General features: G+C 36.5%; 1 protein-coding gene and 1 long non-coding RNA gene across 2 annotated transcripts in view; one reads left to right on the forward strand and one right to left on the reverse strand.

Moving 5' to 3' along the window:
* Positions 1 to 122: 122 nt before the first annotated feature.
* On the forward strand, positions 123 to 5566 carry LOC148222354 (uncharacterized). Its single transcript, XR_015806208.1, has 3 exons — positions 123 to 159; positions 899 to 974; positions 3779 to 5566. It is a non-coding gene; the product is annotated as an uncharacterized LOC148222354 (long non-coding RNA).
* Positions 5567 to 8034: 2468 nt separating this feature from the next.
* The window catches only part of NETO2 (neuropilin and tolloid like 2), a 29053-nt gene continuing 23387 nt past the window's right edge, over positions 8035 to 13700 (reverse strand). The window contains exons 8-9 of the mRNA XM_014882472.2: positions 12748 to 12861; positions 8035 to 9036 (exon numbers count right to left, since the gene is read on the reverse strand). Coding sequence (XP_014737958.2) covers positions 8456 to 9036; positions 12748 to 12861 — 695 coding nt within the window. The 3' untranslated portion in view covers positions 8035 to 8455. The remainder of the gene's footprint in view (positions 9037 to 12747; positions 12862 to 13700) is intronic.

Below are 13700 nucleotides of genomic sequence, written 5' to 3' on the forward strand. Positions count from 1 at the left end.
TGTAGAAATAACTTTTATTTTTTTCTACTTCTTGCTGATGTTCCCCTAAGCCTTAAGGGTTACTTCTTACCTTGAGCTCCTTGTTTAGTACGGTTGCTAGAGAACAGTTGGTAGCCTTTACTTGTGTTCCTGAGGAGAAGAGAGAGTACTGAAAAAGATGTGAGTTTATGCTTTTTATTCCTCTTGTTCAGCAGTAGTATTTTTCAGCTGCAGTAATATTACAGGTGGTGCTAAAATGTCACAAAATCCTAATGTTACACATCTGGCAACTTGTAATGGAAACTATTCTCTGAATGTATGTAATGCAGCTTTTTATACTTTTATAAATTGGCATTTAAACCAGGTATTTCTTAATTTTAAACATGGTCATGCAATACTTAAATCTACTTCTTACAGCTCTTTGTGGGCAAAATTCCACATTTGCTTTAGAGAGCATTTTATCTTGTGATGTTAATAATTGAAGGAAAGTTGGAACTACAATTAAAAACAACCAAGCACGCCAAACTGAATGTTCTAACAATTCATAAGTCATGTTTGGATTCTGATAGTTCAAGTAAAGGATTTCTTATGCAAATGTCTGTCCTTGCTTCTACCCTGTGAAGAAAGTGCAGTACATGAAGTTTTCAAAGTCTGAAGCTTTAGTAGTTCCGTATCTTAAAGGCAAAAAACTTAGTTTTCTTTTATTCCTACTTCTCTTGCACAGATTTGAGAGCTTGTGTTCAAATGTATTAAAACACAATGCAGAAATGTCTGGGAGAATGTGATAACCTTAGGAGTCACACAAAGCTCTAAAAGTTACACAATATATGAGATTATTTTTAGTATCTGTTACTTTTGGCTTGTTTACTATACACTTGAATTATACATAGATATTTTGTGCTGTATTTTCATATTCCAGAATTCCCTTTACTGTTAAAGATAACATTTAATGATGACAGAAGATTAAATGGCCTGAGCAGAATCTTTCGCCTCTGGTAAGTGAAAAGCAAACATCTTCATGCTACTAGATCTCTTTGTTTTTCATTACTACAGAAAAATTAAAATTATTTGACTTGGCCTCAGGCCTTCAATTGCTCTGTTGGGTTATTAAAAATACAGTGAAGAGCCAGTAATGAGTGGCATTCCTTATGTACCTTGGCTGTTTGTTCTTTACAAACAGAAGATTGATTACAATGGTTAAGAGACTTGGGATTTATTGACTCGTCTTCCTAGGAATTTTTTATCTCATAATTGCTTTCAAGAGTATTTTCCTGCTTTTTTCACCCCCATTAACCACTGAATCATTTTTTTCTATAATAATCAGTAGTATCTGAGAATGCTAGCCAGTAAACTCAGTCCTAACAGCTGGCTTTTTCTAAATTATTAGGAGCATTTGAGGGTGCTTACTGAAGTGAGGGAACCTAAAATATTAGTTAGCTAGAATAATGGCTTTACTATCTTAAGGGTAATTAAACTGCATTGGGGGGTGAGTTTAACATTGTATCAGAAATATCCAGTGGTTAATATTTGATTGTTTCCCTTTCTGTATTTAAAACAAAGAATTCTTTAATTGTCAACTCCTCTCTTGTCTCTGCAAATATCTTAGGCCCTGGATTCCTGTGTTATTCACAGGTGAATGTAGTAGTTATTACAGACATGTTTTGAGCAAACCTGGGGCAAAATAAGTCCATTCACAAAAAACCACAGGCCCATTTAATGCTGGTATTACTACCCCACGAAATACTAAACCTTGAGTACTAGAACACCGAAATACTTTGTTCCAGTTTAGCCATATTCATTTGAGGTTAAGCAGATAATCCTGGGAGCTTTGAGTTTTCTTTGTAGTCTCTCATTTTTCTGGTGGAAAATCAGCTGCAGTACAGTCTCAGAAATTAATGTAATGCTTAAACTCTCAAATGCTGTGGTTTAGTGATAAACACTTTGCAGTGTAATTCTTGCTCCTAAATAACATTTGGAAGGAAGACAGAAGCAAATTTATGTAAGTGATAATGAACTTTGAGGCTAATTATAAGTTACAGTATGCATATATTTCTATGTATGAATTAATAAAATATTGAAATAAGTTTTAGCAAGTAAAAGATGTCTAGGAAATCTATGTTTGGGATGAGAAGTAATTATTTGGGGAAAATGATGTGATGTGCATCTTTTAAGAGCACTGACATAATACCATTTGTCAGAAGGAATGATACAGATTCCAAACCAGGAAATTATTTAGAATTTTTGAGGGTATAGGTCTTAGATACCTATTATTTGGTTTATCACAATACTTTGTTTGTTCTTGAACAGAATTTGGGAAGAAGTTTTTGGGGGTTTCTCCGGCATACGAGTTATTACCATAAATTGTGAGATATTAGTAGAAAGAGGTACAAAGACATCAAGTTCTTTGTTTCTCCCTGAGCCTGGCTCTGTAAGAACAGACTTATAAAAACTAAGCTGTTTTATCTGGTATATGGTAGATTATCTTCAATAGTGAGATAAGAGGGAACAAGTTGACCATTCAGAAATTACTGTTGCTGACCTACAAAACAGATGGACAAGAGTTTTTGTTAAGCTGGTTGTGTAAAATGGAGTGTAGCAAAGGAATTTGAATATGAAAGTAAACTTTCAATTCCATGGTGTCACAGAACCACGTATTACAGCATATTGACATGAGATTTATGCATTTACATGGGGGATTGATGCTGTACAGAGATACTTATTAGATATCATGGAAATGATTTTTGCAGTTGCAAAAAAAGTAGCTTTTTATATTGTTAGATTGAGATGGGTGCTGTAAATACTAATTTTCAAAGCATGAATCAACTTGTCCAGGTTTTTGATTTTAAAACCCTTTCTCCCATTATGATTAATATTCAGTTTTAGCAGTGTGATCTCACTGTGAAATCAGCTTATCTTTCAGGCTGGCATGGATTAGGAATCTTGTTTTGATAGACAGTCTACAGACTTGAGCAATCATAGGGCTTACATGTCAACTTTGAAATAAGAACATATAAATATAAATGGACTTGACTGAGTTTTGCTGTGAACAGATACACAGAGCCTGACCATACAGGAAGATCAGACTGTAGCTGTGGCTTGGTACATCCATCCACATGAATTCAGTTGTTCTATTTCAAGCAGTCATTGACTCACCTTCCTAACCTTCCTAGGTATATGTGCTAAGATATTTTTTTCCTTTTTTTTCACCTTTTTTTTTAACTACTTGTGCTGTTGGTATCCTTTCAGATAAAGGATTGTATTTAAATAGTTTGGAAAATTAAATGTTGTGATTAATGATATAAGAACTTATTTAGGGACAAATTTGTTTTACAAATAAGACAAGCCTTTTCCCCTCATTCAGCAGGTTTGTGGCTAACACACAAAATTCTTTGTACCAAGTGAAAAACAAAGTAAAGTGTATTTTAATGACATAAAGATTCTGTGAACTGTTCACATGTGTGCTGGTTTTGCACATATGACATTTAGTGAGGAAGGAAAATTCATTGGGTACATGACTGTTTAGAAAGGTGTTATCTCAACTTCCTAAGATGGTTACTGATGAGATATTGATTGCAAGATGTGAATGTACTGATTTTATAATAGGCGTTATTACTGTATTTATAGCTGACTTCTTATATACTTTAACATCTCCCTGTGTGATTATCTAAAGTGTTGTTTCAGGTTCCTTCTTTTTTCTTCTCTAGCTGCTTATGCATCTCTTAGACCAGGTTAGCTCTCTGACTAGTCCCTGCACTGGCTCTATGGTTTGACCCAATGCTGTCTTATAACTTTTTTTCAGAGTTCCAAGAAAACATATTTGAGCTTTGTTGAAAGCCTCCTCCAAACTGCTAGTCTTGTGGTTTTTCCCAGTTATTATTACAGAAGCACTCTAGCAGTTTGATGTGTTTGAAGCATCTCTATCCTGAAGAAAACTTTGGGAGGATCCAACTACTAGGTGGTTTAATTAGTCTTTAACCCCAAGGCCTTTACTCCTAAGTGCTATTCTTAAGAGCCTTGTTTTAAAATGTGTTTAGGGAATTCCCTCTCAGCTGGAGCCTGGGCAGTGGCCAGACCTAGGCTCTACCTGGATGGAGAACTTGCCAATAAACTCAGATGTTTTAAGCATCAGAACTAGATTCAAGTCACTTCGACTTGGCAATTTGACCCCATGACAGCTGAACCTATTTTTAGAGTGAGTTTGGGAATTATTATCCAGAAATAATTATCCAAGCCCTCACTAAATTGAGGTTTGTCAGCTGTTCATGGACTCCGGGATGATGGTCCAGTAGTTCAGAGATTCCTGATTACCTAATTTCAGATTTATTATTAATTATGTTTATTATCTGAAATAGTCTTAATCGTTGTACCTGTTTAACACAGCAATCTATTCTGAGGGTAAAAAACAAATGCACCTGTGTAAACAATGAGATTTGTCCCTTGAGAACCCACAAAGGAAAAATGTAAACATATATATAGAGAAAATTTGATATACATATACAATAGCCCTTACAGACCAATGAACTGAGTTTCACTATATTGCTGACCAGTTAGGTTTAACACAGTGCCTTCTGATATTTCCTATAAATATGAGCTTTGTTAATAAAGAATTTGCTTTCTGCATGAAAAAAATGGAGTCTCAGATGCGTTATTCCAACAATTATTGCAATATGCCATTGGAATTTGTAGATTATTTGAGGTCATCTTGTCTATAGCAGATGAGAGAATCTTGTGCATTTTAAGTACACATTGGTATATCTGTGGTCAAGGAAGAGTCAGGAACAGCATTAAACCTGAGTTTCCTGTGCCACTGCCATCATCTCCAAAAATGCAGGCTTCTCCTCAGAGAACTTGCAGGAGTTGTGAATCACAGTCACTTTTACTTTCATGTTGGCTGTAGGTTTAGTTGTACAATTTTCATCACAATTCATTCTTCATGTTAGATAGTTTACTTAGATAGTCTAAGCTACTATGATAAAAGGCAAAAATGAGTTAGAAATCCCAAAGGAGTCAGTGCTGTTGGTGTTCTCCTGGTCAGTGTGTGTGAAGTGTGTCATTGCTAAGGAGCATGCAGTGCTAGCAGAGGGAACTGCAGCTATGGGTACAGTGGAGTTATCTTTAGGTTGCAATGCAGGATGTAACCAGATTTATGTATTCTATCACCATCTGTCAAAACCAGGTGGGGCAATTTTCTTTAGCTCTTCCACACCAATCCTTCCTCCAGGAGATATCCTCTGTTAATGGCCCATTGAGTCACACTGCATAACTGATAAAATTACAACTCATTGTGAGATGCTCCACCCAGGGGGAGGAGCCAAGCATTCTTACCTGGATAAAAATCTAAATTTTGGAACATCAGAGCAGCCTTTTTTCACTGGATTCCAGAGGAAAAACATACCCATCTATACCACCACTGGATCTTAAGAGGAAAACTACACCCTTCTACATGACCACTGCTTCAACAGAACCACATCTGTCACAGGAGGACTGCAGCCACCATTTATTTGGACTGCTACCAACACCCTGATTGACTGGGTGTCAGTTTGTATTCTGTCAGTGGTTTTTTTGTATTACTGAATTTTTATTTTAATTTTCCTAATAAAGAACTGTTATTCTTATTCCCATGTCTTTGTTTGAGAGCCCCTTAATTTCAAAATTATAATTTGGAGGGAGGGAGTTTGCATTTTCTATTTCAAGGGAGCCTTCCTTAGCAGACATCTGTCTTTCAAACCAAGACTGTGCAAAATCAAGATGCTCCTAGAAATGTATGAATTTAATATGGACACAGTGGAAATAGGCTAATGGTACTTTGATACTGCACTAGTATGAAATGTGGTATTTTTTACTAATGTCCCAAAAAAGTTTAAAGACCATAGCATCAGCTTAAACTGGATTGAGACTGCCAAACCAATACTAGATTCTTTTGCTAGAAGTGTCAACTTTCTGTACTGTGATACCCAGCAGTCTACCCAGTTAGTTTTTCTCTGCAGTGAAGTTGATTATACTGAAAGTGGAAATTTGGCTCTAATAGTTCAGACTCATTTCTTAAAGCACAGCTCAGGAACTGAAGCCCACCCTGCCCTGGGCTGTGTAGGCAGATTGGTTTCCAAACACACCAAGGGACATTGGAACCAGTTACACTCAAAAGCCAGGGCTGGTTGTGGGATAGCCAAAAGGCAGCTGTGTTGTGACCATGTAATCACAAGGCTACGACAGAGGCTGAAATATTACTCAAGCCATTTGGGAGCTTCTTAAATTTCCCTCTTCTCCACAGACTTGGGCTCTGCAGGCTTCCTATTTGTTTTATTGGTACAGCTTTACTGTTCAAAGGCAACATAACTTGGGAAAGAGTAGGGATCACATTATTTTTAGCACATAGTATGATAAATATACTTAAAAAAGGAAATCAGTCATGCAAACCAAGCATTTTCAAGAGTTATCTGGATTAGAATGACCCATGTAAAACTACATATTACTTGTTGACAGAATCTGGAACTAACAGACTGTCACAAATAGCATTGTGTGTCCCATAAGTCATGGTCAAATATTTAATCCTGAGATCAATGAGAATTAAATAAAATCTGCCAAATGTTTTCATTAAATACTCAAAAATTTTCAAGTAAAAATTAACTAGATTTTTTTAACATTTATTTTCTGCATGTAGTGCATTTAAAAATAAAGCCCATTTTCATTCTTTCAAATTGAAATACATTCTGGGACCTGCACAAAAACTGGCACCAGGGTACATCCAGCCCTGTGGGTCTAAGATAAGAGCTGATTAAGTTATTTTTAAACAGGAGACAGGGTTGAAGTTTGGGGAGTGTTGAAGAAACTCAATTCCCCTTTCTTTTTTTCCCTTAAATGTTGTACATTTTAAGCATTAAAAAAAATATTTATAATTCTAATGAAAATCTGTGATTACAGCTGTTCATCTTTATTTCAAAGAAATGAAGTAGTAAGGGTCACATGTTAAGACGTTTGGGTTTTTTGGGGTTTTTTTGGTACTACAGTCAGCACAACAAACACTATGGTTTGACATCCATCTGTAAATAAAGGCTATGCCTACTGCTAGCTGGAAGATCAGCTTTAGTCAAAGGTTTCCTGTAAAAAAAATGCCCAGATAAGCTTAAACTACCCAGGGAAGAAAGTGTAGGCTAATGTGGAAGTCATGACAAGTATTCTTGGCAAATTGTGATGTGTGCAGCAACAACTGCAGATTATAGAGAGCTGCTAAGAGGGACCTCGAAAGAAGCCTGCTGTACAGGTGCTAGATTTGGATTTAAGAAATAGGCTGTACAGTATCAAACTATATAAAAAGCTTAAAAACCACAATGAGAGTTTATTTTAAAATTTTTCTTCTATATTGTAAAAATTTTTAAATTAGGTCCAAACCACCATTAAAAAAGGTATGAAATGTGCAGTTTTGCAAGTGAAACAAGGGGCACAAGAAGGATTCCATGGGGGTTAATTAGAGTTGCTTTGTGATGTCTTTGTTTCCAGTACCTTCATATACTCAGTAATCACACAGACCTCAGAGCAGTTCTCTTCAGGCAAGTAGGACATGAGCTAAAAGTATCATCACTGATTTCAGTAGGGAAGATTGGCTGCAACAAGGAGTAAAAAGCTATTTTAAGAGACAAATGTACAGTACACTCTATTTATGTAAATACTTGGAAAACTCAGGAACAAAATTGTTTCCTAAGTACAGAGCTGTGAAATCAGTGTGCCATATGGAGCTATAATATATGGCAGAATATTTTAAAATCCTAAACCTTCTTGAAAGAAAACTGTTGTAGAAGTCTGCATCTAGACTAAAATGACTACTCACTTGTGTTTTAACTGAAAGCTGCAAAGATATTCCAAATGTACTAAAATTAATATAACTTGCTATTGTTAAAAGGGAAGTAACCCTTTTCACTTATGTCTCACAAAGCATAGAGTGTGGAAATGGTAATTAAAGGCAAGTGAAACAGATGGCTGTAACATAATTCAGGAGTCTTAACTGGCACTTAACACTAACTGTACTTTCAATTTGACAAATACAATAAGACACCTATGTTGACATACACGTGGTGCACTTAACTACTTTTATTTATGCAAGTGAGGTATTAAAATTGTCTTGAAAAGCAGACACCTAAAGAAGAGAAAATGGTATGAAGAAGAGAATAGTAGCCATTGCTTTCAGTGTTCAATGATTAGTAGTTGTAGGGTTTTTTTCTTCCAATATCCTATCTTATAATTTCCATGCAAAGTCTCCATTTTACTCCTCCACTAGATAGGTAGCTTGGGACGATTGGAGGAAAGCCACCACTTTTTCAGCAAAAATTAATTATGAAGACTGGTTTTGTTTTTTGAAATGAAGTAAAATAAGCTAAAAGTGTGTGCATCTCACACGCTGAGTATGGTACACTTTTAATATATACACTATCATTGTACACGAGCATTTTGTATGTACACTGATATCACCTTCAGCAGGAAGTTAAAAGTCAATAGATAATGAACCTTGTGCTGTATCTTCCCTTCCTCTGACATAAATTTCACATGGAATCTCCTCCATCACCCTGTCTTCTATCACCTGCTCGGGGCAGTCATGAGCTTGCTTGAAAGTGTAAGTGCTTTTCTTGAATGTGCTGTTAAATGTTTTCATGGGCTGGGGCTGTGCAAAGTCATTGCGGAAGGGCAGTTCCATGGAGCTCAGGTTGGTCCTGCTCTGTTTGATATTGGAGGCCTGGGAGCCACAGTGGTGGTCGTGAATGCATCTGGAAGCTGTTGATGGGCGGCGCAGTTTCTGATAGTTTTCAAGTTCCTCTGATAAATCTGCCAAATCTGCAGAAATTTCTTTGTCCCTTAGTGAGAACAGTTCATAGTGAGGAGGATCAAAAACTTCCTGGAAACCAGTTTTATTGAAGGCAGTCTTGCAAGCCATAACCTTTTTGCGAGGTTGTTTTACTTGCACTAGAATTGAAATGATGAGAAGAACTAAAACTATCCCTGTTGTGATGCCAATGATTGTCCCATGGGTTTTGGTGATTTGTTCAAACAATCCAGTTTTTTTCTTTTCTGCAGAGAAAAAATTATTATGACATTTATTAGTTTCTACACTTTTGGTAATTTTTTTAAACAAAGCAAAACTGTATTGTGATCGCCATGCAAGGGATAAAATTACTTAATGGGACTGGAGACTAGACCTGTATGTCAATGGGATTTGTCTAATTCCCTGTCATTAGTGGCTACATTATGATAATTGATAATTCAGTGGCAGGTGCAACTCTGTGAACCAGTGCTTGCTGACTCAGCTGGGATGTGCCTTCCATCCTGAACCTCAACTGATGGTCTATATTCCTAAATCCATGAGCTAAATAGGCTTAAATTAACCTTAAATAGGTTAAATCCAGCTACAGATGATGTTTCTCTTACCATGGTTTGCTCCTGCTGGTAACATTACCAGTAATGTCAGTAGAAGAAAATGTAGATTTAAAATTGTCTAGTTCTTTAAAAGTGAAATATTATCAGATATAAGAATGACTGCACTGTTTTGTTTTCACATCACTTGGATATGTAATGGCCGTGTCTGTTATACCTAATTCATCACAGGGAGCTTTAGCAAAGCTCTATTCCAGTTCTAAGAGTCCAATGATGAAGTTACTTGAAAAAAGAAAAGGGGGAGATAATTGTCTTAGGTTGCAATATAGGATGTGACCAAAAGTATGTATTCTATCACCATATGGGGCAGTGACCTTATCTCCGTGGGAGATATTCTCTGCTAATGGGCCATCTGTTAAAACTGGGTGGGGCAGTCATCCTTATCTTTTCCACAAGCCATCCTTCCTCCAGCAAGATATTGGCTGTTAATGGGCCACTGAGTCCCACTGAATGACTGATAAAATTCCATCATCCCACTGAGTCCCACTGAATTACTGATAAAATTACATAATTCCATTGAGTCCCACTGTATGACTGATAAAATTACATCACTACATCCCACTGGGAGATGCTCCACCCAGGGGAAGGAGCCAAGCCTTTCCTACCTAGATAAAAACTGACATTTGGAACATCAGAGCAGCCTTTTCCCCACTGGATTCCAGAGGGAAACCTGACCTTCCCACGTCACCACTGGACCTTTGGAGGAAAACTGCACCTTCTACAGGAGCACTGCTCCAACTGAACCACATCTGTCACTGCAGGAAGATGCAGCCACCATTTAATGGGACTGCTACCAACACCCTGACTGACTGATGGGGTGTCAGGTTGGATTCTGACTCTGGCAGTGTTTTTGGGATTGTTCTCTGTAATACTGTATTTCTATTTTAATTTTCCTAGAAAAGAACTGTTATTCCTATTCCTGTATCTTTGCCTGAGAGCCCCTTAATTTCAAAATTATAATAATTTGGAGGCAAGGGGTTTACACTCTCCATTTCAAAGAGAGGCTTCTGCCTTTCTTAGCAGGCACCTGTCTTTCAAACCAAGACAATAATACACCAACCAACCCAAATCATCTGGCAGTTCTGGCTAGTACTTCATGTGAAAACACACAAGGTGGCAGCATCAGAACAAGATGGTTTTCCATATTTAAAATTCTCATTTGAAGATTAAAGTTTTCCAGTTGGATTTCTGTTCCATTAATGTTCTTGTCCTGGGGGACTGAGAGATTTCTACATTGCAACATTGGCTAGTGGGAGAAAAGCATTTAAGACTATGAAGAAGAAAATGTAGTAGCCTAAATCTTGCATAACATTTTCAAATATCTGGCTACTGGCATCTGTGTTATGTACCTAAATACCACACAGAGTGCATGGGGAGAGTTACACACCACCATGTGTTATTTGAAACAATCCTTATACAAATCAGAGACAAGGAGCTGGCTAATAAGAAATTACATTTCTGCTTCAGAGCTTGGACTGTTTCCTTTGAGCTACTTTTTACCTTTGAAGTGAAGGAGGGTATCTCCCCTTTGTCCTGCCTATCTTAGATCACAGTGGTGCCATCTGTGGTGGGAGGTATGAATTTCACTGCTATGACAGTTCTCTTGTCTGCACCTTGGTTTCTTAATTCTTGGCAGATATTTTAATCAAAAAGTTGTTTTGGAAAAGGCGGTGTCTTCTCCAGTCTCTTAAAATAAATTGCACACAACTGACTTCTCTATCAATTTTTGTGTTACAGGGCTTAGGCATAAGTAGGTCACAATATGCTCAGATTTATGTAGCTATTGATATGGACTAAATGAGAACTCTGGGTGCCTGCAGGAACTGAGCACGATTGTGAGCAGCTCTCTTTACAAGAATTGCTTATTTGGTTGCACCAGTCTCCCTCAGCTGGCAATGTGGATCTAGTCTTCAGCTGTCTCTTAATTTCTGCTGTGCAAGTATTACAGCAGAATTTAGACTGCATTCAACAAAAAACATGATGAGTTGTTCAACACCAGATACAGCAATTTACAAATATTGGGAAAGACACAGCTTCTATGGAATTAATTTTTTAAATACTGCAGTATATAAGTGAAGTGTGGATTCTAGAGGAGAGTCCATAAAGCAGTTGGTAAAGATGGGAAAGAGATCTAGAAATTAAACTTAAGAGAGAATGTTGAATATTATCAAAAGTAGGACTGTTTAAAGGAAGCTTAGTTTTACATTGCCAGCTTGGGAGGTATGGACCAGTTTTGTTGACTGGAAAATTTCCACAATGCATTAGAATATCTATTAATGGTGTGAATTTCTTTGTTTTCCCAAAATGAAATTAACAAGTAGGGTTTTTTAATGGTTATTTACTTAAAGAATTCAGGCAGGATTTGTGCATTGAAAATAAATTTTCTTTCAAGACTTTCTATAGAGAAGGTTTTGACCCTTTCTGCAGAGTTGGTTTCTCTTTGAAATGGAATATATATTTAAATCTTCTGGAGTTTTGTGTTCAGACCTATTGATGCCATTCTATTTGTCAAAAAACCCTAAGCAAACAAGCTCAAGAGTTTTTATTCTATTGTTTTCTTTAGCAAGAAAAATTGTTGACCTTAGACTGGTTTTGTTCTAAGTCTGACAACTGAGCTGTTCTTGAAGCATGGGAGAATGTCTGTGCTTTAACAGAATAACAATTTCTTCAAATTATGAGAATTTTTCTTACAAAGCCTGATAGTGAAACAAGTCTTTACTGTAGTTGCAATGCTTGAAATAATACTCCCAACCCATGCTCTAAAAGCAGCAATTCACATGTGTCTGTATTCAATAAGTGCTTATTTCATGCTCCCTAACAATTCCTCCTTCCTCCCATCCTTTCTCACACCATATGCAGCAGTTGAATTTATCCTGAAATAGCCTATGATTTACAACTCTAAACTAATGTTTTAAAATTGTCTTTGAGAATTGTTGCTTCTATTTCAACCCTGAGAGGCTTTTTGTGCTTGAAATTTTTTCTGTGTTTATTCAGCTCTTTATTTTTATCTCTAAAAAGTATAACCCATCTCTACAATCCTTGCTTTGTTAAAGTTTAGAAATGGATAGGATGAAGCCTCAAAAATACTAAACTCTAGTTCTTATCAAGCTGATATCCTTTGAAAATAGAGTATATGCTGAAGAGGACGAAATTTAGCTAAGAACAGTAAGATCAATATTCAGGATGCTTACATGTGTCCTGAGTTTAAAAAAAAATTTGGAACACCTTCCTGAGATTAGTAGAATAGCTGTCTTCAGCATATTTCCATGAAAAATACATTTCATGACTTTCTTGAAAGGCAAACTGACCAGCCTAGCTCATAAAGGCTGTGGTTTGCACTATATTCACCTCTGCAGTGATTCTCATCCCAAGGGTATGCACAGTTCTGAATGCCATTGCAGACTAAAGAATTATTGATGCACATGTTGCTATGGCAGAAGTAAGTGTTGCCTGAGCAGGGAGCTGCAGGAGAGAAGAGAAAGAAAACATTCAGAATTTTCAGTAATTGATGCCTTGCAATAAAACTATTAAGTTCCTGTATCTGGGGTTTTTAACATGCATTCTTCCTCTCTGTTTCAAACACAATTGTTTCTCTTGCACGTCACTATCTGATGCTTTTCTCTCTCTTCATGTAATTGCTTTCAGCATATTATCAATGCTACAAAACCAATTCTTGCTCCAAAGGGGTAGGTAGCAAATAGAGACAGTCACAAAACACAGATAATGGAAATTTTAGTATATGTCTTTAAAAACTTAATACTTAAAAACTGCATGCTCTCTATTACTTATATATTTGTTCTGTGGAGCATCTGCTGTGTAGATATTGTGAAGCAGTTCCTGAACATCGCATTTTAGAGCCCATTAATATCTTAAGGCAAATCAGATTTTAGCTTGTGCATGACTGTTTCAGTAATTGCAAGATATTTCAATAACTAGAGGCATCTAAGTCATTCCTGCTTATAAATCAAAAGCTCCTGGATCCTCCTATTAGAGCTAATGCAGGGATTGAGAGAGTACAGTTTAGCTTTTTATGTATCTATCTATATATAGTCAGAAATTTGAAGAAAGAAATTAACTAGAAGGCTGTCCCATGTTTTTGTATTTGTTACAGCTCCTTGACAAAAGAAAAAATATATTAGAAAGTAGGAATAATTCTTTTCAAGGTGTTGTATCATATACATAGGGAATTATTTATAAATTCAGGGCCTGGACAAGAAATTGGTTTTCCCTTTGTTTCAGTAATCTGGTATTTTTATGATGGAAATGTCTGTTATTAGTGGAGTCAGTTATATACTAAACAG

Source organism: Sturnus vulgaris, chromosome 12 (genome assembly GCF_052056855.1).
Source record: "Sturnus vulgaris isolate bStuVul1 chromosome 12, bStuVul1.hap1, whole genome shotgun sequence".
Taxonomy (NCBI): domain Eukaryota; kingdom Metazoa; phylum Chordata; class Aves; order Passeriformes; family Sturnidae; genus Sturnus; species Sturnus vulgaris.